We start from the raw sequence: 25,419 nt of genomic DNA on the forward strand, positions 1-25,419 counted from the left end.
AGAGATTTCGTGATGCATTGAATTGTTGCCTGAATAATTGTAATAGAAATTAATCGTTGTGAGGTCGCATTGTTACACCCCTACAAACAGTACAAAATACCATAGAATCACATGGCAACAACCATAACCACATGGCCAATCCTAGACCTACCCCTCCACCCAGCCTACCCCTGCCTCCCTCTATACCTGCATACAGCCTGTGTGTACATCCACACACACAGGGAAATTGTCACCTATTGTATATACAGCATAATAAATCATGACAATAAAATATAGATACCTAGTATCAATCAAATTAATGCATACATGATTGATTACTCAAGATCCATCCTTTTTTTTGTTTTACTTAGGTTGGTGCAGGTTTTTAAATCTGTGGGGAGCTCATTCCACTCCTTTTTATAAAGATTTTATAAAGATTGTGCAAATGCAGTACCTCGTTTAGGAATGCGACACTGCCCCCTTGAGGCCGTCGTGATTGATTGATTGATTGATTGATTGAAAAGTTTATTAACAGATTGCAGAATGGGTACAGTACAGTACAGCTCAGTACATACAATTGTTAAGGGGATGCAGACCAGAGAAAGACTTTCGTCTTGTTTACATCAGGGTCCCCCATTTTCAATTCATCATAAATATAACCTCTTCTTCACTGGTGGTGGAGCAGTGGCGTTGTGTAACTGATCTCAAACACCAGACGGACATCTGAATACATAATGAAGTTGTCAAAGTTGAACCTATTGTGTCTAAAAAAGTACATGTCAGTGGTGATTTCTTCAGACTGCTGAGAGATGGACTTTGAATGATCACACGAGCATACACACAAAAGCACCTTAACCCTTTCAGGGTTAACCTTCTGTAGTGAAAGGGTTAACCCTTTGTCATGTGGCAGTGAAAGGGTTAACCTTTTGGTAGTGAAAGGGTTAAGTGACTTACACTGTACACCACACAAAGCAAACTTGTTACACACACACACACTGCTGCTACTTACACTGTAGAATAATTTCTTCTTTTTATTTATCCGCAGTTTTTTACCTTGTAAAAAAACATATACCTTGTATTGTATAGATTGTACAGGTCGTTGTATATTGTTGTTTACAAATCTACTACGGTTGAGGAGCCGGGAAAAAAAAAAAAAAAAAAAAAGCTGTGACAATAAAATGATCTGAATCTGATTTCTGATTAGTGCCACAGCATCTGTTTAGGTTAGTGTGTTTGTCTAAGCAGTCAATCATTTCATAGCATTCATGTTTGTTTTATAGCAGCCATACACTGTGTACTGGAAGAACTAGTTGAACATATTTAAATATGTATAGCCTGTTGAGCTCTTTACATCTTTTAGTGATGTGATTTTAGGAATTTGCAACCCTTAATCTCCATATTATACAATGCCATGTATGTGCCTTGCTGAAGGACACACTGGCAGGGATGGACACATGGTATTTGAACCCGTGACCTTTGGGGTTACCCACTGGACTTAAGTACTGATTCGACCCATCTCAAACGCTGCCCTCTTTTCTCGATCCTCCAAACACAATCGTCGCTTCCCTCGGACATAGCAAGAGTCGCGATTGGAGGATTGTGGGTAAAGAGGGCGGGGCTTGAGACGGGTCAAATCGAACCTCCCGCTTGACGCCGTGAGACTCCGCTCATCGACCGCGGTGTTTGTTCGCCACCAGAGCGACGGCCCCAAGAAGAAGTCTCAGACCGACAGCGACGAGGAGACTGGCGGCGCCAAGCGGGACGAGACGGACCGGGCCCTCGTGATGTTCAGACCCCTGGTGTCGGACCCCATCTACATCCACAGGAAGTCCCCGCTGCCCCGCTCCAAAAAGGTTGCCTCTGTGGAAGTAAGTGCCCCTCCTTTCAGCTTCAGTTTCACTCACTTTTAGGCATCACTGCTAGAATGGAACATTAAAACTTCATTTAAAAGCAGCGTTTAAAACGACAAGGCCCTTTTTATTGGCCGGATATGGCGACACGTTTTGACGAATAAAAGATGGTTTCTTGTTAGAAGCTGGATGTAAATTAATTATTTACAGTTACTTACCACATAGTTTTCTTTTGCTTTGTTCTTTTTTATTAGCATCATTTGCATTCAGGAGTCACTGCTGAGCAAAACTCAGCAGGAGACGCAGCAACCACCCTCTCTGTCTCTTTTTCTCTCTCTTTCTCTCTCTCTCTCTCTCTCTCTCTCTCTCTCTCTCTCTCTCTCTCTCTCTCTCTCTCTCTCTCAACACGCCCACAATATATTACAAATACAGAGACCCTGTACTACCATTAATAATTCAAACACACACACACAGCGATCATCCACAATCAATGCTGTTCCCTCAGGAGCAGGAGAAGGAACCAGGCCTAGTTAGGGGCGGACCGGGATACAAGCCATTGGGGATTTATGTTTAAGTATGATTCATGTAAACAACTATGTGTACCGTATATGTGACCCGACGTGACCAAACCCGATTTGATCCGCTGAGAAACAAGTGCCAGAAAAGGAACAATTGTCTTGCTCTTCAGAAAATCGAAAAAAATCTAAATCTGTTTTTTTTTACATCTTTGAAATGTCAATAATGTGTTCTATTATTTGCTCTTATTTGCAAACTTAAATACAACTTGTAAATGAGGTAATTATTGTTATATAGTTCGACAGTATTGTCTCTCAATACTGTGGGAAAACTACAGGTGAGGGGATTTACGTGTGGGTCTGTCAGCTTAACAGGTACTTAAGAGGTGTTGAAACACACACAGCCAAACGCTCTCCTTTCTTAGCAGGGAGAAGAACAATGTTTATACACTTTATCTTAATGTTATAAGTTATAGCAACGCAACAAACGCAGTGTCCTGTCCATATAAAAAAGATTAAAAAAAAACGCGAGTCCGCGCGGGTGTATTGTCATTAAATTAAACAACATTAAAACACATTTAGAATGTCACGAATTTGATGAGCGAACGAATTTAATTCGAGTGAATTTATTGCAACCTAATGGTAGTAGAAGAAGTAAATTCATTCAATAGGGAAACTCAAAGAAAATAACAAACAAGTTATTATTATTATTATAGGACGCGTTGGTTGTTGTTGTAGACGAACGCGCGCTGGCAATTCATTTGATGACAAGACAAACGTCTTTCTGGGTCTGCATCCCCTTAACAATTGTGTGTATTGAGCTGTACTGTATTATTGCAACTTGGCTTGAATCCACAGCAATAAGCCAGATAAACAAAATTGTATTAACGCGATCCTCCGCCGTTTCCTCTCTCTCAGTGCTCCACTGTCCGGCTGGCTGCTCTGCCTGTCTGTCTGGCTACTCTGATCCAATCACATTCAGCGTTTCTCCCCCCCACCCACAGTCTGCGAATCAGAGCAGAGTAGGGCGGGTTTTCACGGAATGGAAAGTCTCTTTGCTTGTGAAGAGTGGCAGAAACCTTTCACTACCACACTACAGAAGGTTAACCCTTTCACTGCCACACTACAGAAGGTTCACTTGATTGATTGATTGAAAACTTTATTAACAGATTGCAGAATGGGTACAATACAGTACAGCTCAATACACACAATTGTTAAGGGGATGCAGACCAGAGAAAGACTTTCATCTTGTTTACATCAGGATCCCCCATTTTCAATTCATCATAGAAAATAATGTTATGAATGCCCGAAAACATTTGTGATGTCACAGTATAATGTCATAATCAAACATTCTAGAACATTTGTGTATCTATTCAACAATTCTCTCACAGCTACAGAAGGTTAACCCTTTCACTGCCACACTACAGAAGGTTAACCTTTAAATCTAAACATTTAAATGCTTATTGATGTAGCCTTTCCTTCAGCCAATACCTTGACCCCCAACATTACATGGCTTATGTGAGGCTTCCAACAAACCTTTCACTACCACACTACAGACGGTTAACCCTTTCACTACCACACTACAGAAGGTTAACCTTTCCTTATAATACATTTACATTTAGTAATTTAGCTTTTAGACTTACAAGGCAAATACTTCAACTGCCACAACAACTTGCCACAAGACAGAGTCATTGCCATAACAAAAGAGCCTGATGCAAGGTGTTAATGTCCCCAGAGAGAGGGGGGCCATGGAATACAATGCATTCTGGGTAAGGTTGTAGTTGATTAAATCACAGGTGTGAACCTCTCCACAAGTTCGAAGACCATTCATCTCTGAATGCGTTTACTGATATCTCCATGATTCATAGGATGTAGCTTGAAAAATATCCCACCAAAATTTTCAAGTGATGGCTTATTTTTAAGGTATGAATCTGTACTTTCACAATATGTAAAAAAAAAAAAAATGAAGATCCCTCAACATGACCCTGAAGTCCATACCTGGTCACATATGTCCAACACTCTGCGGTACTTGATGCATGCACTACAGCGCCCCAGCTTGTTAGCGCATCACTCTTGCGGTAATGTTTGGGGACTAGGCTGCTTTCAGCGGTGCCACCAATCCACTGCATAACTAGGCCACTAAAGCCACCCCCATATGTTTCGCTGCTAAAGACGCAAAGGATAAACTGGACTATGAATGGATACGCGCTCGTTAGTGCTAACGATCGGCTAGCATCCACCACCACTAAAGCTAACGATCGGCTAGCATCCACCACCACTAAAGCTAACGATCTGCTAGCATCCACCACCACTAAAGCTAACGATCTGCTAGCATCCACCACCACTAAAGCTAACGATCGGCTAGCATCCACCACCACTAAAGCTAACAATCAGCTAGCATCCACCGCCACTAAAGCTAACGATCGGCTAGCATCCACCGCCACTAAAGCTAACGATCAGCTAGCATCCACCACCACTAAAGCTAACGATCAGCTAGCATCCACCACCACTAAAGCTAACGATCAGCTAGCATCCACCACCACTAAAGCTAACGATCTGCTAGCATCCACCGCCACTAAAGCTAACGATCGGCTAGCATCCACCACCACTAAAGCTGTGGGTGCTGGAGGGCCTGTGGGTGCTGCAGGGCCTGTGGGTGCTGGAGGGCCTGTGGGTGCTGCAGGGCCTGTGGGTGCTGCAGGGCCTGTGGGTGCTGGAGGGCCTGTGGGTGCTGGATTCCTATGCTAAGCCAATGCTAACCTTAAAGGGGAACTATTTTACTATTTCTTTCACTATTTGGGCACTTTTACACAATTCCTGTGAGTCTATGGAACACCTCTGTAATATATATATTTTTTTTATTCATTGTTTTGTATTTCTAATCAAGTCCTCAAAAACAGCATTTTTCTACCTCAAGATCTCGAGCTGTTTTGAGCCTGGGCTCCTAAACCACTGAGCACCGTCGTGTTCACCTGAACATTAACATGCAGCAGTGACTATATGACATCACATATAGGCACATTTTCAAACGACTCAGTTCAGTGAGGGTGAATATTGTGAGAGGAGAATTGGAAGAATGCGCCAATATGAGAATTTTGAGACATGGATCATATTAATATAAGTTCACATAGCTAGGAAACAATGCTAAACACTCAAAAAGGCCATTTATAAGATAGTTCCCCTTTAACCCCCGGCCATGTCTTTGCTGCAATAAGGCCGCTAAGGTAAATAGCGTCAGAAAGAATGTTCATGTCATGGTCGAGGCAGCAAATACCAAGTGATGCTCCAGCTGAGCTTTCTTTCTTTCTTTCTTTCTTTCTTTCTTTCTTTCTTTCTTTCTTTCTTTCTTTCTTTCTTTCTTTCTTTCTTTCTTTCTTTCTTTCTTTCTTTCTTTCCCTCCCTCCCTCCCTCCCTCCCTCCCTCCCTCCCTCCCTCCTTCCCTCCCTCAGATTGGCTCTAAAGTGAGAATGCTACTCATTAGTGAATGATTCGCAATTTTTATTTTTACACTGGTAATATTCACACTGGTTTAAATAAATACATTTTCCACTCTTTTGTGCGAAGGGAATTAAAAGCCTGTCGAAAATATATGCCCCGCTGTTTTCAATTATTTAAGAAAACTGCTTTTTAATTTTTAATTTTTTTGGTAATGATGGGTATATTGTACCAGGTTTTAATTACAGATAATTACGGTTTATGAAGGCACATTAAGCCTCGCATAGTTAGATGCCTAGAAATTATTTGTCTGATGAAAGGTCCCCTCAGGACCACAACCATAAAGATACAATATAAACATTTAAATAATTTAAATGATGTAGAACTATCTGTGTAGTTATAAACACAGCCAACATGTCATGGCGTGTAATGCTGGAGAAACTATGTATCTTCATGGTCTCAGTCACCGTTTCCAGTTGAAGCGTAGAGTGACTGTGGCTTGACTCGTCAATCAATCAATCAGGTATGTTTCCTAGGGCTGGGCGATTAATCGAGTTTCAATTTCAATTACGATTTTGGCTTCCCGCGATTATGAAAACTAAAATAATCGAGATAAAACAATTATTGTGCCACATGCCATGTGGCTCTCTCATTTAGTTGTAAGCGCAGCGCCCCCTTCCTTCACTGTGGTGCACTCCACCCCTCCCCCTCAAGTCCAAACGGCTCTTATTGACGGGGAGGAGGGAGTCACGGGGAGGAGGGAGTCACAGCGCGTTTCTCCACTTATTTTTAAACGTCTTTGGTAACAGAAAGGCAGCCTTTAGTCGAAAAGAAAAGTAAAAAAAAAAATTCAGTCATATGAATCGATGAATAAAGGGGCGGCTGGGTGGCGCAGTGGACATTGCGCTCGTCACCAACGCAAGAGACACCGGGTTCGACTCCGGCTGTCGGCGTTGCCTCCGGCTTCGGCCGGCCGTCATACTAACTCAATTGGCAGAGGTAGCGGGTGGAAGTCGATGGGTGGTAATCTGGACGTTGTGGACAGCGACTCCTACAGGTCGGTTGGGGCGCCTGCACAGCAGAGACAGGAAATGGCGGGGGTATTGTGAGCCTCCCACATGTTACACCTCGCCACTGAGAGTCCGCGCTGGCAGGTGAAAAGATGTGACAGGCTGCCTCCTCGTGTATCGGAAGGGACATGTGATGCAAGGCTTCTATCCTCCCTACGACCGACCAGTGGGGGGCATATGCGAGCAACGTTCAAGACAGGGGAGGGGAGAATTGGCACAGCGGGTAATTGGGATGGGAGAAAAATAAAAAAAGAGGAGAAAAAGTGGATCACAAAAAAAAATGAATCGAGGAATAATCGCTTTTAATACTCGTGATTATGATTTTTGCCATAATCGAGCAGCCCTAATGTTTGTGCTCGTCTGTGTGGAGCAGTAGTTTTAGTTCCTGTTTAATAGTGAATAGTGCTGCTTGTCGCTCACTGCTTTGAGTAGATGCTGCTGGAGGTAAGTACTATACCTACGCTTTGAGCTACACCTCCACCTCCTTCCCAGTTTCACCGTCTCTTAAGAATTCATTCATTCTCTTTACAATGTTATAGCTATTGAAAAATGTGCAGGTTTGATGTGAAGAAAGTTTGATTTGCTTAATCGTTAATGTATTATCCAGATTTGGTTAAATTATTATCTGGCATAAGGTATATGCGGTTACGAATGCCATTTGAACGATATTTAAATGGCCATGTTAATAAAAGATTGCATAAAATGTTGTTTATTGCCTGTTTCACTTGACTGCACATACAATTATTTTGTTCAAAGAAATGTCTAATTATTATTTTTCTTTTATTTATTGGCGCACTGAATATTTTGCCAAATCAACATGTATCCTATTCTCTAATGTCCATCCTCATTAGGGTTGTGTACCTTTCACATTTGAACCGATACCGGTACCGGTACCTGTGAATCGATACCGGTACCCAACGGTACCTTTTTTCTGTACTTTTGTCTCTAAAAATGTAATCTACCTACCTCAGTTGTAAAAATATATATACCGGTATATATATATCTAAACTTAAAATAATTTATTATCATTCTTATTATAATAACTATTTGTTAATATATACTGTATATAATATTACAGCGAGCGTTGTCTGCATCTAGCTTTGTAAAGTGTAACAACACTTGCGGCCGTTTTTGGCTTGCCATCGCCCCGACTGCTTTGTTGTTGAATCAAGTCAAATCCTAGCTAAGCGTGTATTGTGCGCGTTGACGTGAACGTGCGGCACACTTCATAGGTTTCGTTTCGCGTTTAACGAAACGTTGACGTTATCGGACAAAAAAATATATATAATAATAATAAATAAAATATTTTATTTATTTAAAAAAAAAATATTTACAGTACCGAAATGTGGCACCGGCGGATCTCACGTGAATCGGTACTTGGTAGTACCGACGTGATTCGGTCGGTGCTCTTAATTCGGTTCGGTACCCATCCCTAATCCTCATACATGAGTAATACACTAAATCAACATGTATCCTATTCTCTAATGTCCATCCTCATACATCAGTAATACACTAAACAGGAAGTCACACCCTCACGTCGCATGTACACTAGAATGCAAGACATCTTTCTAACTGTGTTTCGCCTCCTCAGATGTCAGTGACGTCACGGTCGGTTTCAAACCGTCTCTCTGGTACCGTGGACCACGGGTTTAACCCTTTCACTACCACACTACCAAATGGTTAACCCTTTCACTGCGACAATGCAGAAGGTTAACTTTCACTACCAACACTACAGACGGTTAACCCTTTCACTACCACACCACAGATGGTTAACCCTTTCACTACCACACTACAGACGGTTAACCCTTTCACTACCACACTACAGAAGGTTAACCTTTCATTACCACACTACAGACTGTTAACCCTTTCACTACCACACTACAGACGGTTACCCCTTTCACTACAGACGGTTAATCGTCTGTAGTGTGGTAGTGAAAGGGTTCATTAACGTGTCTTTCTACCTGTGTCGGTTCACAGCTTTGGGTTTACCTCGGCTGAGTCTTCTTTGTTATACTGGAATAATGTACACGAGCCGTTTGCTATAAGGCTACATTTACTTTGAAAATGTTGCATATCGATTGTCTTATTACATAACCAACCAAATATTGCCAAAAGCAGAACGTCATGACTAGGGGTGGAACGGTACGTGTATTCGTCCCGCGAATTTACGGTAAGTGGCTCACTGTGCGGTACGTGCAGCCATACGAAGAATACGTCTCATACATACCACCAGGTGAACCTTTGACAAATCTATGCTCAATATCTTTACTTTACACTGGCTTACTAACAGTCTTAACACAGAAGGTCATTCATTTAACGTTGCATATCAAGCTTGTATTGCCACATTTAGATGATGAATAAAACGTTGAAGCTTGTAAAGGCATGAACAAGCCGACCTCTGCACTCGGCTGTTTCTCCCCTCCCCTCCCCTCCTCTCCTCCCCTTACCTACAGGTGTCACTGAAACAATACCAACCATGAATGATACAGTATGTTTGTAACACAGCATATACAATAGGCTGAAAATGTTCATCGTTTTCTTGTTCGCGTAATAATGTTAACCAATGGAAAGACACACACACACACCAACTTTCTTCTGCGCTACTTTCCAGCTGATCCGAGAAAAAAAAACACGGAAACATACTTTTGCTGATCTGGACTGGTTCTTTGAGCTCCTCTTGTGTGTGGACCCCAGGAAGACTAGCTGGTTGCTATCGCACCAGCTAATGGGGATCCCTAATAAAATAAAATCAAATCAAATCTCCAGTCGAGCTGCTACGGTGTTTAAATCCAAAATAGTGATAAATCCTCTCATTGTTGTGTAACATGGCATCTCTTCTCTAGTCTTTCTCTGCGTCATGTGAAGTAAAATCTACTCTAGAAGTGAAAGTGAAACTATACAACAGTGGGGGGTGGGGGCAGTAGGTAATTAATTTACTCAAGTGGATTCCTGAACACAGAATGACACCGTTATCACTGACTGACTACCGCAGCAAGCCTAGGTGGAACTAAGTATAACTTAATAAAAAATTATTATATATAATAATAATTATTATAATAATTATTATAAATATATAATAATCATAAATATTGTTTTCCTGTGTACCGAAATCGTACCGAACCGTGACCCCAAAACAGAGGTGCGTACCGAACCGTGGCTTCCGTGTACCGTTACACCCCTAGTCATGACGCATGAAGGTGCTATAGATTATTTCGAGTAATCTTTCCTTTTTTAATATTTTTTAAACAACACATCCACAGAGCTTTTACAAAGGTGCAGAATAAAAGTATTGCTTCCCCCCCAAAAAAACTATCTATTGATTAATCAATTTATAATTTAAACTGGGTTCGCACAAGGTCCTTGAAGTGCTTAGTGCTTAGTGCTTGATTTCTGACAAACAAAAAGTCAAGGCCTGGAATTCCTTGAAATCAGCCCATTTTTAACAAGGTGCTTAAAAAGTCCTTGAAATTCAAAACAACCATTCGTATTGAAAGTTGTGTTCATCCATGATAAAAAAAATCTGAATCAAGAAATAAAAATGTTTCCCCTAATTGTCGGAAATTGTTAAATTTTTTTTATTTTATAAAAACCTGCATTTAAAAGTGAAGTGTATCCTTTTAAATGCCCTTTTAAAATGAAAAATAGTGCTTAGGAAAGTACTTGAAAGTCCTTGAATTTAATTTTGCAATGTCTGTGGGAACCCTGTTTAACACCTTTTTGGCTGGTCCAAAATGTATGTTGCGTGCATGTATCCTCTCCCTACGTCCCATTTCCCCAAGTAGAACGCACCTGATTGGATAAATGACATGCTGGTGCTCTAGTGTATAGCACCTTTAACACTGGGAAAAAATTGATTTATTTTTTTCTTTTCCTTTTCTTTTTAGTCCCAATTGCAGCCAGACTTAATCAAGACCTCAGCTGGCAAAGTATGACCACCATACATTCCTATATCCCCCGAATACCCCTTCTCCCTCTCCAAAATAATAAATAAACCTAAGGTGTACTTGTGAATGTTAATGGGATTGACTGGACACATACACACATTCATGTGGCTACATAGCTACATACATAAACCTCTTGAATCTTGAAACATACATAGGCCTGAAAGTGTTATTTCTTTCTGTAATGTTGCATGACTGTGTTGTTTCTGCCCCCTCTCTCACCTCCAGGAAGAGAGCCCCCTGAGTGTGTCTAGCCCTGAGTCAATTGGTACCTGGCTTCATTACACCTGTGGTGTCGGTACTGGGCGTCGCAGACGTAGATCAGGGGACCAAATAACTTCCTCCCCTGTCTCCCCCAAATCCCTGGCTTTCACGTCCAGTATTTTTGGCTCCTGGCAACAGGTTGTTACACCCTTTTTCATTTACATTCACATTCACACACCCAAAAACCAAACGAGAAAAAACAACAGTTGACTGCGCTTATTTTTATAAAAATATTTGTATATGCACACCTGAGAGCATTACAGAGAGCGGTCGCCAAGGACACCTAATCAGCAGATTAATGTAAAGATGCTGTTTCCTTTTACCGGCGTTCACTCACATACACACACGCTATGTTGCTGCATCTTCATATATATATATATATATATATATATATATATATATATATATATATATATATATATATATATATATATATATATATATACCGGTATATATATATATAATATAAGAAGAAGAAAAATATATATATATATATTCTTTTTTTCTTCTTTATATTTTCTTTCTTTTTTGTATTTTTTTTTTCAATTTTAATTTGTAAGTTTGCCAAAATAATTTGGCTTAGTTTTTGATCATTCATGCATTGATCTCCCCAAGACAGGATTTTCTAACATAGCATTAATATTAACTTTTTAGTTTTCACCCTAAGTACACCCTAAGTATACGTTTGTTAACACAACACGTACAATGGTAACTATGGTAATTACCATATTAACTGCCACCCAGATCCACTAATTTAAGTTTCAACGAGATCTGACTTGACAACAGTCATGGTCGGCACTCTAGTCCCGGGCTCTCTCCCTGGGTTCATGCATCTGAAGGTTTGTGTACATTTCAGTGTGTTTGTTCATTGACTTACCGGTACATTGTTTTTTTTCACCATTTTTCCCTTTTTATTTTTTATTTTTTTTTATACCCTTTCAATATTTTTACCAGGCTAACTTAATACTCAAGGACTCTTAAGCTATGGCTGTTTTAGAAATAACTGCTACAGCCTCCAGCTCACATAACCATACAATATCATACAATTAACCTGCCCTCTTTTCTTGATCTTCCAATCACATCTGTTGCTTGGAGGATCAAGTAAAAAGAGGGTTTTGAGAGCAGTCCATTGGTCATTAAGTCAACTGACCACAAAAGGTTGTCAATTGAACTCCACCCTTTAGAAAATGTGAGTGAATGATCAGTAAAAATTTATATAATTGTTGTCGTTATAGCTTTTTATTTCACAGCTCAAAGTCATAGTAGAACCGGTCCATATCCGTCCCATTCGCACAATGTTTGACATGTAGAGGTCTGTCTTTATATTCATCTGCTGAAATTACAAAGATTAGCTGTCCTTTGTGACTTGCTCAGGTTTTGTTTGCTGTTTGAATTTGGCATTTGTATCATTCGTATTTCCTGGGCAGGCCTGTTTCTTGTCATATGCGGACTATGCGGTTGCATAGGGCCCACGAAGCCACCTAAAATGACATCATTATTTTTTTTTCTTTTTATTCACGCAATATACTGTATATATATAGGCTACTGCTTATGACCGCAAGTGGGCGTTTTCTTAAGGGTTTGGAATAGTTTCACAAAATAGGGGCCCCCAAACTACATTTTGCATTGGACCCCCAAAAAATGACACATCTAAATTAGCAGAGCTTTATTCTCAGGATTCACTTTGTAAAAATTAAGTTATAAATTCTAAGGTAACACCTTACCTTATCTGATAATAACACCTTACATTATCTGATAATAACACCTACCATATCTTATTATAACACCTCATCTGATTATAACTTAAAGTAAATAAATCCTCCCAGCATCTACTGCAATGTTCATGATTATTACTAAAGATACTGCTACGGTTTAAAGAACATATATTATATATTATATTATAATTTCACCTCGGCTACTTTTAAATGAAATCCACATTTGTAAGCCAAACACACTATACAGCAGATCCTATTATTCTAGTACAGGGGCGTCTATGGTACTTTTATTTTGAAAATGTCTCTCAAATGCTGCACTGTAACTGGGGTTTCCTATGTTAGAGCCCAGTTGGCTGTGCAGCAGTCACTGAGGGGAGGCTAGAGAGGCAGGGCCAGGGGGGGAGGCAGGGCCAGGGGGGAGAGGCAGAGCCAGGGGAGGCTTGAGAAGCAGGGCCAGGGGGGGAGGCAGGGCCAGGGGAGGCCTGAGAGGCAGGGCCAGGGGGAGAGGCAGAGCCAGGGGGAGGCAGGGCCAGGGGGGAGAGGCAGAGCCAGGGGGAGGCAGGGCCAGGGGGGAGAGGTAGAGCCAGGGGAGGCTTGAGAAGCAGGGCCAGGGGGGGAGGAAGGGCCAGGGGGGAGAGGTAGAGCCAGGGGAGGCCTGAGAGGCAGGGCCAGGGGAGGCCTGAGAGGCAGGGCCAGGGGGGAGGCAGGGCCAGGGGAGGCCTGAGAGGCAGGGCCAGGGGGGAGAGGCAGAGCCAGGGGAGGCCTGAGAGGCAGGGCCAGGGGAGGCCTGAGAGGCAGGGCCAGGGGGGAGAGGCAGAGCCAGGGGGAGGCAGGGCCAGGGGGGAGAGGCAGAGCCAGGGGGAGGCAGGGCCAGGGGGGAGAGGCAGAGCCAGGGGGAGGCAGGGCCAGGGGGGAGAGGTAGAGCCAGGGGGAGGCAGGGCCAGGGGGGAGAGGTAGAGCCAGGGGGAGGCAGGGCCAGGGGGGAGAGGCAGAGCCAGGGGGAGGCAGGGCCAGGGGGGAGAGGTAGAGCCAGGGGGAGGCAGGGCCAGGGGGGAGAGGTAGAGCCAGGGGGAGGCAGGGCCAGGGGGGAGAGGTAGAGCCAGGGGGGAGAGGCAGAGCCAGGGGGAGGCAGGGCCAGGGGGGAGAGGTAGAGCCAGGGGGGAGAGGTAGAGCCAGGGGGAGGCAGGGCCAGGGGGGAGAGGTAGAGCCAGGGGGAGGCTTGAGAAGCAGGGCCAGGGGGGAGAGGCAGAGCCAGGGGGAGGCAGGGCCAGGGGGGAGAGGTAGAGCCAGGGGGAGGCTTGAGAAGCAGGGCCAGGGGGAGAGGCAGGGGAGGCTTGAGAAGCAGGGCCAGGGGGGAGAGGTAGAGCCAGGGGGAGGCTTGAGAAGCAGGGCCAGGGGGAGAGGCAGGGGAGGCTTGAGAAGCAGGGCCAGGGGAGGCCTGAGAGGCAGGGCCAGGGGGCGTCTCTACAATTCGTAGCTGCATTTCTGCAGACCCCTCTCTGATTGGTTGAGCGAAGCCCCTCTCTGATTGGAAATGTACTACCAGATTCGCTTATAACGTTATTTCGCGTGACTTCGCGGTTTATTCATAACGTTATGCACATTTCACAACACAGCCAGCTGTCAGAAACTGTACATTGTAATGTTGTTATTTCGCGGCCTGCCCATTTGATGTTCCCAAATCATATTCAGAAAGTATCACAGAGACTTCTATTGACCAAGGAATTAGTTATTATTAGTAAGACACATTTCGTAGCAATTGACCACCAGACTCTTTCTCTTAATTAATATAAATGTTATATTGTAACTGTCTAGTTACACATTGGCTGCAGGCTGCAATTAAAACTTTGAATCTGAGAGAGCTCTGGTCAGCGAAGCCGCGAGCGATTATTATTGGTTTTTAATGACAAACCAATTACATAATCCTATCCATCATATGTGTAAAGGCACACACAACATATTCCAGTTAACGGTATATTTTTTTAATGATTCGTTATGGCGTAATCAATACTTCCATGCGTATAAATTGTGTTCGCGACCTCCATGTTTTGGGGCTATTCATCAGAAAACTCGGATCCGGGATTCGGCTCCCATCCGTCGGGCAACAACTGTGGGTTTTTTCAGCCTCTCTCTCTGGAGCTTAACGGAGTTTCGACTCCTGGCTAGAGGAGCTTGTCGCGGCTCATGCGCATGCGCGCGCTCGGCCAATCAGAGAGGGGTCTGCAGAAATGGCCTCAACCAATCAGAGAGGGGTCTGCAGAAATGCGGCTACGAATTGTAGAGACGCGGCCGGGGGGGTGTCTTGGCCCTTCAGGTAAGCTCCTGCGAGGTGTGAGAGTGGGCTCCATCCCATGCCGTTTCAGCCATCCGACATCCACCTCTCACCACCACCACCACCACCACCCAGACCAGGATTCCCACGCACCTCTCTCTCCTCTCCACCTCAGAGGATCCTCATGTGCTGTCTGTCTGGGGCTTCTTATCTGTGCACGAAGGGGGGAAATTAACCAACTGAAAAATGAAGTTTTTACTCCCATTTTATTGTTTTGGCACAAGTCTAAATGTGTTAATTTGGTGACAGTGGTGATTGTGGAAACCTGGTTCCCCCCCGCAGACCACGTCTTCGTCCTCCATCGCTCCCTCACCCTGCATCCGTCTCTCTTGTGGTTGCGTGTCGACCGCCCCCCCCCCCCCCCCCTCTGGAATGGACTCCCATGTGGCCGTGAATGACGGGCGATGCTGCTGCTGCATGATCCATTTCTTCTCCTTTTTCTTTTCCCTTCCTTTTGCCGTCCGCGCTAACGTTTTCCAAAAAAGGCCGCTTTTATTAACATTAACGTTTGTCCGGGTCAAAGGTCGTCCTATTCTGTGTCTCTGATGAGCGAGACGTGTGGTTAACTAACGCCTGGTCCTCCTCCCGGTCCTTCTTCCGGTTCTGCCCGCTGTAGGTTCTGTCCGAGAACAACGCCCACGCGCAGAGAACCGCCGCACGACTCCACGCTGAACTCAAGCTCACCACCGGCATGGGTAAGCATCCGTTCAGAACGCTGACACCATGTGTATTCTATTTGGAATGTTTCTAATGACTTTTTTTTTATATACTCTACTTTGATAAAGAGAGATGTAGACTTGAGATTAGGGATGTCCGATATTATCGGCCGATATTGGCATTAAAATGTAATATCGGAAATTATCGGTATTGGTTTAAAAAAAAATTATACATTTATTTAACCTTTATTTACCCAGGCAAGCAAGTAAGAACAAAGTCTTATTTTATTTATTATGAAAAGTATGCATAATGTTGTGTTAATTCCACGACAAGAGATATGTAATGTTAATTACCTGAAATTATTTAAAAAATTTAGGGGGGGAAACCCTGCATATATCGCTATCGGTTGATATCGGTATCGGAAATTAAGAGTTGGACAATATCGGTATATCGGATATCGGTAAAAAGCCAATATCGAACATCCCTACTTGAGATATAACAAGATGTATAGACTGCATTTCATTGTGTATAAAGATTATAGCCTATTAACAATGCTTTCTGCTCTCTAGTCGCTTAACCTAGAAAAGGGAAGAAAAGATGAAGAATATGCATATTTGTATTGTATATTTGTGTTCTGTGCGTTTCAAATCTTTGCTCTGTCGACCGAAACGCCTGACGTTTGATCTCCTTGCACAGGCTGCTCTCTCGATCTGTATCTTGACACTAAATGATCAAATACTAAATGTATTGATGAAGCTTGTCTGGGCGAGTACAACTGTGAATGAGCCTTTCAACTCTAAACATTCTATAGAGTTAAGATTGTTGCCACACAACTAATAAGGTGCTGACTCTGTTACTCATACATGCTGGTAATGTCTTCTTCTGTGACCTAAAATGTCGTAGCCACGGCAAATTCTCGGCGCCACTGGACGAGGATTTGTCGCTTTGCTACCATTTTAGAAATGGCTGTCCCACCATTTGTGTCCTAGTCGACCGCCTTTGTTATTAGTCGAAGTAGCTTTGTATTTTATTTCAACTCTTTCAGGCAGTCCTTCTAGGTTTGTAATGTTTTCAACTCCTTTTCAAATATCATCCCTTTGTTAACGGACCCTATTTGTGTTCTGTAGTCGGCCAACGTGCTAGTAACGCACTAGGCGTGGTACGCAGGTATAAACTGTAGTGAAAAGGTCATAAGTTGAGCCTCGATTGATATTCGAGATAGTCGTTGCATCCCTGGATGAAACATTTGATTTATTCGAGGGGAAAATGCAAAAGAGACACCGAATTAACCTCCTCTCCATTTATCCGGTATCGCCGTCCATTCTTGTGTTCCCTCGGGAACCAGGTGAGGGGAACAGGAGTACCTCTCCTGCCCCCTGGTGGCCGTAAAACCCCCTCATTGCCAAGTGACATTACTGTCATTGTGAGAAGGCTCTTGAACGAGACGGCACTGCTAGTCTTCTGTGGCAAGAATCTGCTAGACATGCATGCTGCATGGTGCTGTCGGGCTCGCTCCACGAGGTCTGCTGTGTGTCCTCTTCTCTAACTCTTCAGGGTCGCACTGCGCCGGTCTGTTTAGCACCATGGTGCTCGGTGGCTCTTCCAGTGCGCCTAACCTACAAGATTATGCTCGCGCGCACCGTAAAAAGCTGACCTCCTCTGGCTTCTTAGATGGTATGTGCAAACACGCACACACATCTTTTTTTGGGGGGGGTAAGAAAACAAAAAAAAAGATGAACCCTCCTTTTTTTGTCATATTGTCAAGGAATCCTGGAATTTCCTCTGTGTATTTCAATAGGAAATATATCAGCGTATTGCTTGGCCCCACGACTGCCCTGTAACCCCCCCCCCTTTTGTGAACCATTTCATTTTTCATTTAAGGCCATTCTCATGTAGACCACATTATGGATGTTGTGGTGTTAGATTGTTAGTGTGCGTGGTCGCCAAGAAATCAATCTGTTTATAGATTAGATTAAAATGTATTGTCATCATTATACAGCACAAGTACAGTACAATTGACTTTAGTAATTATCTATTATTTATTATTACATTTATTTATTTAGTATTTATTTCTTGTTAGAATTCAAGGATATGGTCAGTGTCAACATAGGCTACGAAAAGACCAAAACCTATTTACAAGTCTGGGTAATCTAGCCAATGCTAGATAGTCTGGTTAATCTAGCCAAACGCTAGAGATAGTCTGGTTAATCTAGCCAAACGCTAGATAGTCTGGTTAATCTAGCCAAACGCTAGAGATAGTCTGGTTAATCTAGCCAAACGCTAGATAGTCTGGTTAATCTAGCCAAACGCTAGATAGTCTGGTTAATCTAGCCAACGCCAGATAGTCTGGTTAATCTAGCCAACGCAAAGATAGTCTGGTTAATCTAGCCAACGCCAAGATAGTCTGGTTAATCTAGCCAAACACCAAGATAGTCTGGTTAATCTAGCCAACGCTAGATAGTCTGGTTAATCTAGCCAACGCTAGATAGTCTGGTTAATCTAGCCAAACGCCAGATAGTCTGGGTAATCTAGCCAACGCTAGATAGTCTGGTTAATCTAGCCAACGCTAGAAGACTAGTAGGTAAAGTGTTGAGGGCAGAAGACTAGTAGGTAGAGTGTTGAGGGCAGAAGACTAGTAGGTAAAGTGTTGAGGGCAGAAGACTAGTAGGTAGAGTGTTGAGGGCAGAAGACTAGTAGGTAGAGTGTTGAGGGCAGAAGACTAGTAGGAAGAGTATTGAGAGTAGAATAAATGCATTGTGGGTCTTGGTCTTTTCGTAGGCTATGTTGACAATTTAATTACACAGGCATTATCCTTTAATTTATTACTAATAATAAATTCACTATAAATTGACACATTTCATATTTCATTGAGTTCTGATTTTAACATTAATTCTGTTATTGCAGATTGTATTTAATGTTCCTGCTCAGTGACACGAGTTTTAATGCAAATGCTTCAAACAGAAGTTTAGATCTATTATATTGTAGCCAAAAACATTTGTTTATGTAATTAAGAAAAGGTAAATAGTGTTTTAGCCTGCGTGCTGCTCTCGCGGTAAATTACAAATCGTGCAACGAAACAAAATTTAGCTTTCATGTTCACACAGTTGTCGTGACATGACGGCTGATCACATGTCTTGTTGCTCAAAAAGTCAATTTTGCTAAACTCTCGACGCAACAACTTGGCATTGAAGACAGCCTTGTGTACGGGGTTAAACATTCCCAACATGTAGGAATAAAACTGAAGTCCAAGTCACTCTTCTTGTTAACCAGATAAAAAGCCTTTATTTGCTGACTAGTGCATACTGGAACAATGATAAAAGATGTAAAGAATAATGTTTTGGGCTACAAGCCTCTATCAGGTCATCAGTACAGAACAAAGTTAACAGACATACGTATTAAAAAGGTTCGACCTGAATTAGCTGTAGCTGCACCGGTAAGCCGGGTGCGTAAACTGTCCAAACGAACACCATCTCCAAAGCCACGCAAGGGCTAATGCAGTTCCAGTGTTATCATTCCACTAGTAAAGCTGATTAGTCCTAAACCTCCACAGGTGTGCTGTGACCATAGCCGTTAGCTAGCTAGCAAGGTAGCATGCATACTTCAATGTCGTGAAAAGACAATAATAATTCTTGACTTTCAACTCGCTAAACTGTCTCTTTAGGACAGTATGTCCTGTCAGATCACCAACATGCCATCTTCATGTGTAAACTGTCTCTTTAGGACAGTATGTCCTGTCAGATCACCAACATGCCATCTTCATGTGTAAACTGTCTCTTTAGGACAGTATGTCCTGTCAGATCACCAACATGCCATCTTCATGTGCACCTCCCCCGTTTTAATGACCATTCAGTCGGCGCCACAGTTTGCCCGCTTGATTTCTTCTCTATTCACATCGGTTCATAACCTCATGGTTGATTGATTGTAGGAGTTGTAGTTGATGATGAAGTCTTTAAAGATACAGAAATCGTCCTTGAATTTGAAAAGCCTTTAGTTGTTGGAAATGCTCACCGTAGTACCGAATTATATTTCAATTTTCGGATTGTCCCAAAACTCCAGGATTCCTTTCATCCCTTCTGTCCTGAACATTCTCCACAGTCTTTGTCCTATTTGCACTATGATTTGAGAGGATATCGGGTCTAAATCTTCTCATGCAGTGGAGGATGATGAAGATCTATGATCTCTAATTTTTTGTTTGGTTTTCACACACTCTGCTCTGGCTCTGGCTGTGGGAATCTCTACGCCAAATAACTCACCAACTAAACCCCGCCGGTCTCCTTCCCCCTCTCCCTTCCTTCCTGCATGCCACTTAATACTTGTTTTATTTTGTCTCTCTCCTAACTCGTTATCTCTGTTAGCCTAACTGTACATCTCAGGTACCTGTGTTTCTCCTTCTCAGAGGTCACGCGTGGTTCTGCTGTAAAAAGGTTTTCTATCTCATTTGCGCGACACCCGACCAATGGTATGTTTGCTTTTGTTAATTAAGATACAGCCTTGCCTCATCCCCTAGCGTTATATCCTCCCACCCCTCCCTCCCTCCCTCCCATCACCCTGCTCCTAGTCCTCCAGCCACATGGAATGCCTCCGTGATGATCATTGAGACCGCTGCTGAATGCTCGTGCAGCTCTCAGTGACCATGTGCTCCTCCAGCTCACCCACACGCTCCCTGTGCTAGTGGTGCCACGTTTAGGCGCCGTGGAACAGGAAGGGATACTGGCCAAGTGGCCTCCTTAGGTGCTCCCCCTCCCGCTTTTTTATTATTATTATTATTATTATTATTATTATTATTATTATTATTATTATTATTATTATTATTATTATTATTATTATTATTATTATTATTATTATTATTATTATTATTATTATTATTATTATTATTATTTTATTTTTAAAGGTGACATTATTTTTACTGTACTATAGACCACTGCACTTCCACATTACATTGAGCTCATGGGAGAGAGAGCGGGGTGAGAAAATGAATGAATGTGGATGAGAGCCTTGACATTCTGTGGTTGTAGCTACGGCTGTGGGGGTGCTGGAGACATGATGATCTAATAGACTTTTATTAGAGTCTCCAGGTCTCTTGGGATTGAGACCAATCCCAGGTCGATCGGCACTTTCTCGGGCCGAGCTCTGCATGTGCAGATTGATAAACCTAGATCTCTGGATCCAGAGAGACTCCGTGGGCAATCTGCGCATGCGTAGCTGCGGAGTAGGTGCGAAAAAGTTACTATAGCTTGGCCGAGAAAGTGCTGTTCGACTTGGGATTGGTCTCTCCGTGTTCATGAGACTCGGGCGTTTATAAAAGTCTATTGGATCGTGTCTCCAGTCCCACCACCCTTACAGCCGTAGCTGCAACCACTTAATGTCAAGGCTCTCATCCACATTCATTCATTTTCTCCCCCCGCTCTCTCTCCCATTATTTCAGAATACGGGAGGTGTTGCGGTGGTCTATGGTTTGCATTTCACTGGATTTTGGTGATAAAATCGTTTATCTTTTTATTGTTGTTGACAATGGGCAGAAATGTCTTTAAAATGGAGTCTTGTTTTAATATTTCAATGATGATTGCATATATTGTGGACTTATCGTTCCAATTGCAATTCATAGATTGTCGTTTTCCGTCGGAAACTATTGTTGAGGGTGTGCAGAAGTATCATGGAACCCATTGTCACGATTAGGCCTGAGTGACGGCTGCCAACACCAAACTGGTCATGTTAGAATGTAAATGTAATGGCTAGAATGCGAAACACAAGACATTCATTGGCAACCATGGGAGAAAATGCTATAATAATGGCCTCCACTGCAGTAAGTTAATTATTATTATATCATTGTGCTGGAAAACAATACTTTAATTCTTGGCATCCTTAAGTACCTTTTAGAATTTTAGATCTAGTTTGATCGTTTTCAAAGTTTGTTAATTTTGGGATATGATTTTGTTTTTTGTTTTGAATCTGCTTTTCTAAATGGGTCAGTCTTTTCCAGTATGTTCTGTGGTAAGTGTTGATCATGTTTAATTGACCCATTCTATCTTGTCTGTACGTGGTTTGGTGTTCTTATCGTAGTTGAACTTCCTTTATCGCTCGTAGCTTCCAGTCCGCAACTCGCCCTCTTCAGTTCACCTTGTTCCCTGCCTGCCAACCCTGCAGAATAGGCCTCTCTAGATGAGCTGTGTACCTAAACACCCTCTGTTTTAATATCGCAAAGCTATTTAGACTGATTTTGAGAAATCTACCTGATGAGTCTTCAGTAAATCAAAAAGATATTGCACTTTATATGCAGTGTACAGTCAAAATAAGGAAACGCTGTGGCTTCAGTTTGTCCATACTAAGATGTCAAGTTTGGTGATATTGGTGACTAAAATAACAATTCTGAGTACGGTAATGTTCTCAACTAGGCATGCACCGATCCGACTTTTTCAGTCCCGATACCGATACCTGGGCTTTGGGTATCGGCCGATACCGAGTACCGATCCGATACCCATTGTTCAATTAATAAACTGTGTGCCTCACTGTGTTGAAGAGACTGGGATCATTCTTTTGTGCAAGGCAACATCAGGCTTGACTTAAAACATTACTTTCCTAACTTGTAACAAATTAACACAGATATAAATGTACTGAATTGTTATTTATTATTCAAATTAAATAACAAAAATATATATATAATATATATTAAAATTGTGTCCGATACCCGATCTAGCAATTTTAGTCATATCGGGGCCGATATCAATATTGGATCGGTGCATCCCTATTCTCAACGTTTCTTCTACCTTAGGTCCTGTCCTTGTCAGTCGCTACATGCTTCCCCTGGGAGATATAATCAGCAGACTATATACAATACAACTTCACAGCTACGCTGATGATATGCAGATATACATGTGTCTCGGCTTATGACACTTCCCCCCTGAATCCTTTTAATTGTATTCTTTGTGAAGCATTTTGTGTTGCATAGTAATCATGTGCTATATAGTAGTAGTAGTTTTATTCAGCCATCATCACACACAATACAATATGCACAATCATTCCACAATCTTTGATTTGGCAGTGACTGAAAAGGTACAGGCTGAAGCATAATGCTTATACATGCCTGTCCTATATTATTATCAAATTAAGACTCCAAAACAGTATTCTAAAAGAAACTAACAAAAAAAGAATTATTCACATTTGTAATCTTCAAAAATAGCTATACAAACCATTTTCTTAAAATAAAGTGATTTGATTAATTTGGGCACTGCTCCTCAATTCACCAAATAATTTCATACATTGCTCATAGCAGTGGTAGAAATGGTATCCGGAACCATTTCAGTCTCCCAGAAATACAGTTTTTAGATTCAGTAATTGGAAAAACAGTGCCATCATGCTTTTCTAAAAAATAAAATTATGTCTTGTTTTTGTTTTGGCCATACTCTGTATATAGCATATTTATTAAACGAATCACCTCAATGACAATATTGTATATTATACTACAGCACAGTATGCCATACAACCTAAAAAGAAAAAAAGGGTTAGACTTTGTTGTTACTATGCTAAAACGCAACAGGCCCACTTTTCACTCAAAATCATACCTTGTATGACCTATATAGACCTATTTTCGCTTTTATTTTAGTATTCAGTGATATTATTGATGACCCGTTTTATTAACAGCCAGTCTTTAAGTGGGGTAAGTTCTGGCGCTGCTCTCCTGGCCTGGCTGGTGACCCATTGGCTTCCATCCCACAGTGTTCACCTCCACCTGGTGTTCAGTATCGTTTTCCTTTATTTGCCGTCATTCCTTTTGACTCCGGAAGTGCCATGACTTGTATGTAAACCCATCCCCCCAATGCTTGGTCCATGATCACTGGTTGTGGGTAATGAAGGGTTAAGTGAAGTTCACGGTGACGCAGGTTCCACCTGACCAACGTACCTGTTGAGTACCTGTCAAGTACATGTTAAGTACCTGACCAACGTACCTGTTGAGTACCTGTCAAATACATGTTAAGTACCTGACCAACGTACCTGTCGAGTACCTGTCAAGTACATGTTAAGTACCTGACCAACGTACCTGTTGAGTACCTGTCAAATACATGTTAAGTACCTGACCAACGTACCTGTTGAGTACCTGTCAAATACATGTTGAGTACCTGACCAACGTACCTGTCGAGTACCTGTCAAATACATGTTAAGTACCTGACCAACGTACCTGTTGAGTACCTGCAACTGATTTCAGTCTGTACTGATTTGACAAAGCAACAAAACAAAACAACAAAAAACTATTTATAGGTTTTTTCAAAGAGAAACGGATGAGGATTATTTTGGTCCCATCAGGAAATTCAGACCAGACCTTTAATTACTTCTCCTAAAAGGTAACATTTAGCAATTTCCCTTTTCAATATTAATTTCCCAAAACATCTAGCCCCAGAAGTGTAATCTTGCTCTAATAGAGACCTCTGGCGCCAGATTGAACTAAATAGTGGGACATGAAGGGAATCAAGTTTACTCTAATGAAAGTTGGAGTTGGACCATGCAACATTGTATTTAACAATAATATATTTATTTACGACCGATGGGCTTAGTCTAATTAGTGGCTAGAGGACCGGGGAATGTAAACAAACATGTGGGTTTTGTTTTAACTATATCTATACTTTATAGTATTGCTATCTGTCCATTCTCATTGTCACTTGAGTTCATAAACCGTCCCTTCAAAATGGCTTAAAGAAAAAGAAATCCATCAATAGGTTGTCATTTTATAGCGCTGTGAATATAAGCTTTATCGCAGATTTTGTCTCGATTAGTATTATTGATTACCAATACAGTGTCCGTGTAACTAGTACCATTCACTGATCGACTGCTTGCGTTGCACAGCAAGGTCCGATCCGGCTGTAAATTAGGTGATGAAGCTCTTACCGTGAGCCCGTGGGATACCCCCCAGCATTTCCCCGTTATCGATCGGCATCTGGTAGATCGATATGTCCATTGGTTGATGATAAATCCTCTTATTCCATGGTGAAATCTGCGATTCGAAACGTAATACACAGTGCATGATGTTCGTTTGGGATCAGGGTAATATGATCTTCCATTCGAAGGTAAAAAAAAAAATCCATTCGCCCACAATGATACTGCAGTGGAGCGATGGCGCCCCTAAGAGGATCTGGCCGGTATTGCATGTTGCCGATTCCACAGAGGAGGGTAGATCTGCAGAGTCGATCGGGGATCTTGATACAGTTATTAATATGGAATAAAACAATAACAACTTGCCACGGCTATATACGTGCCTCTGGTCCACAACGCATGGCACCGAAACCCGTATAAACTCGTGGCTGGTCCTTAATGTGTTAATTGTGTGCCTACAATAATTTTTTATTTTAACTAAAATGACATTGATGCTCCATAGTAGAAACACACTGCAGGCAAGAGGAGCTGTCCACCAACGTGGTGCTGATCTTATTTTTGAGGTTTCTTTAAAACCATCTCAACATTTCTCATCAAGTACCTTTTCTAAAACAAACTGGGCTCCATTTTGAGAGACCTTTTCACAATGTGAAAATAAATGTTCTACGCGGTAATAAATATTTATTAATTGAATCTAACGAGGTCCGGGGTGAATCAAATCTTTAATAGAGAAATCCAAGGCAATAACGATGAACAATAAGCAACAACCATAACCATACAATTATGGACCATAAAATTA

The 25,419-nt window shown here is 42.1% G+C and overlaps 1 protein-coding gene across 1 annotated transcript in view; it reads left to right on the forward strand.

Moving 5' to 3' along the window:
- LOC311237737 (inositol hexakisphosphate and diphosphoinositol-pentakisphosphate kinase 2-like) overlaps window positions 1–25,419 on the forward strand; it is a 136,815-nt gene that overhangs the window by 104,712 nt on the left and 6,684 nt on the right. Inside the window, 7 exon segments of the mRNA XM_084325712.1 lie at window positions 1,677–1,847; window positions 10,734–10,775; window positions 11,019–11,192; window positions 15,718–15,796; window positions 17,313–17,432; window positions 20,155–20,217; window positions 21,729–21,749. Coding sequence (XP_084181838.1) covers window positions 1,677–1,847; window positions 10,734–10,775; window positions 11,019–11,192; window positions 15,718–15,796; window positions 17,313–17,432; window positions 20,155–20,217; window positions 21,729–21,749 — 670 coding nt within the window.

This window comes from Notolepis coatsorum (genome assembly GCF_963971535.1).
Source record: "Notolepis coatsorum genome assembly, chromosome: 12".
Lineage (NCBI taxonomy): Eukaryota > Metazoa > Chordata > Actinopteri > Aulopiformes > Paralepididae > Notolepis > Notolepis coatsorum.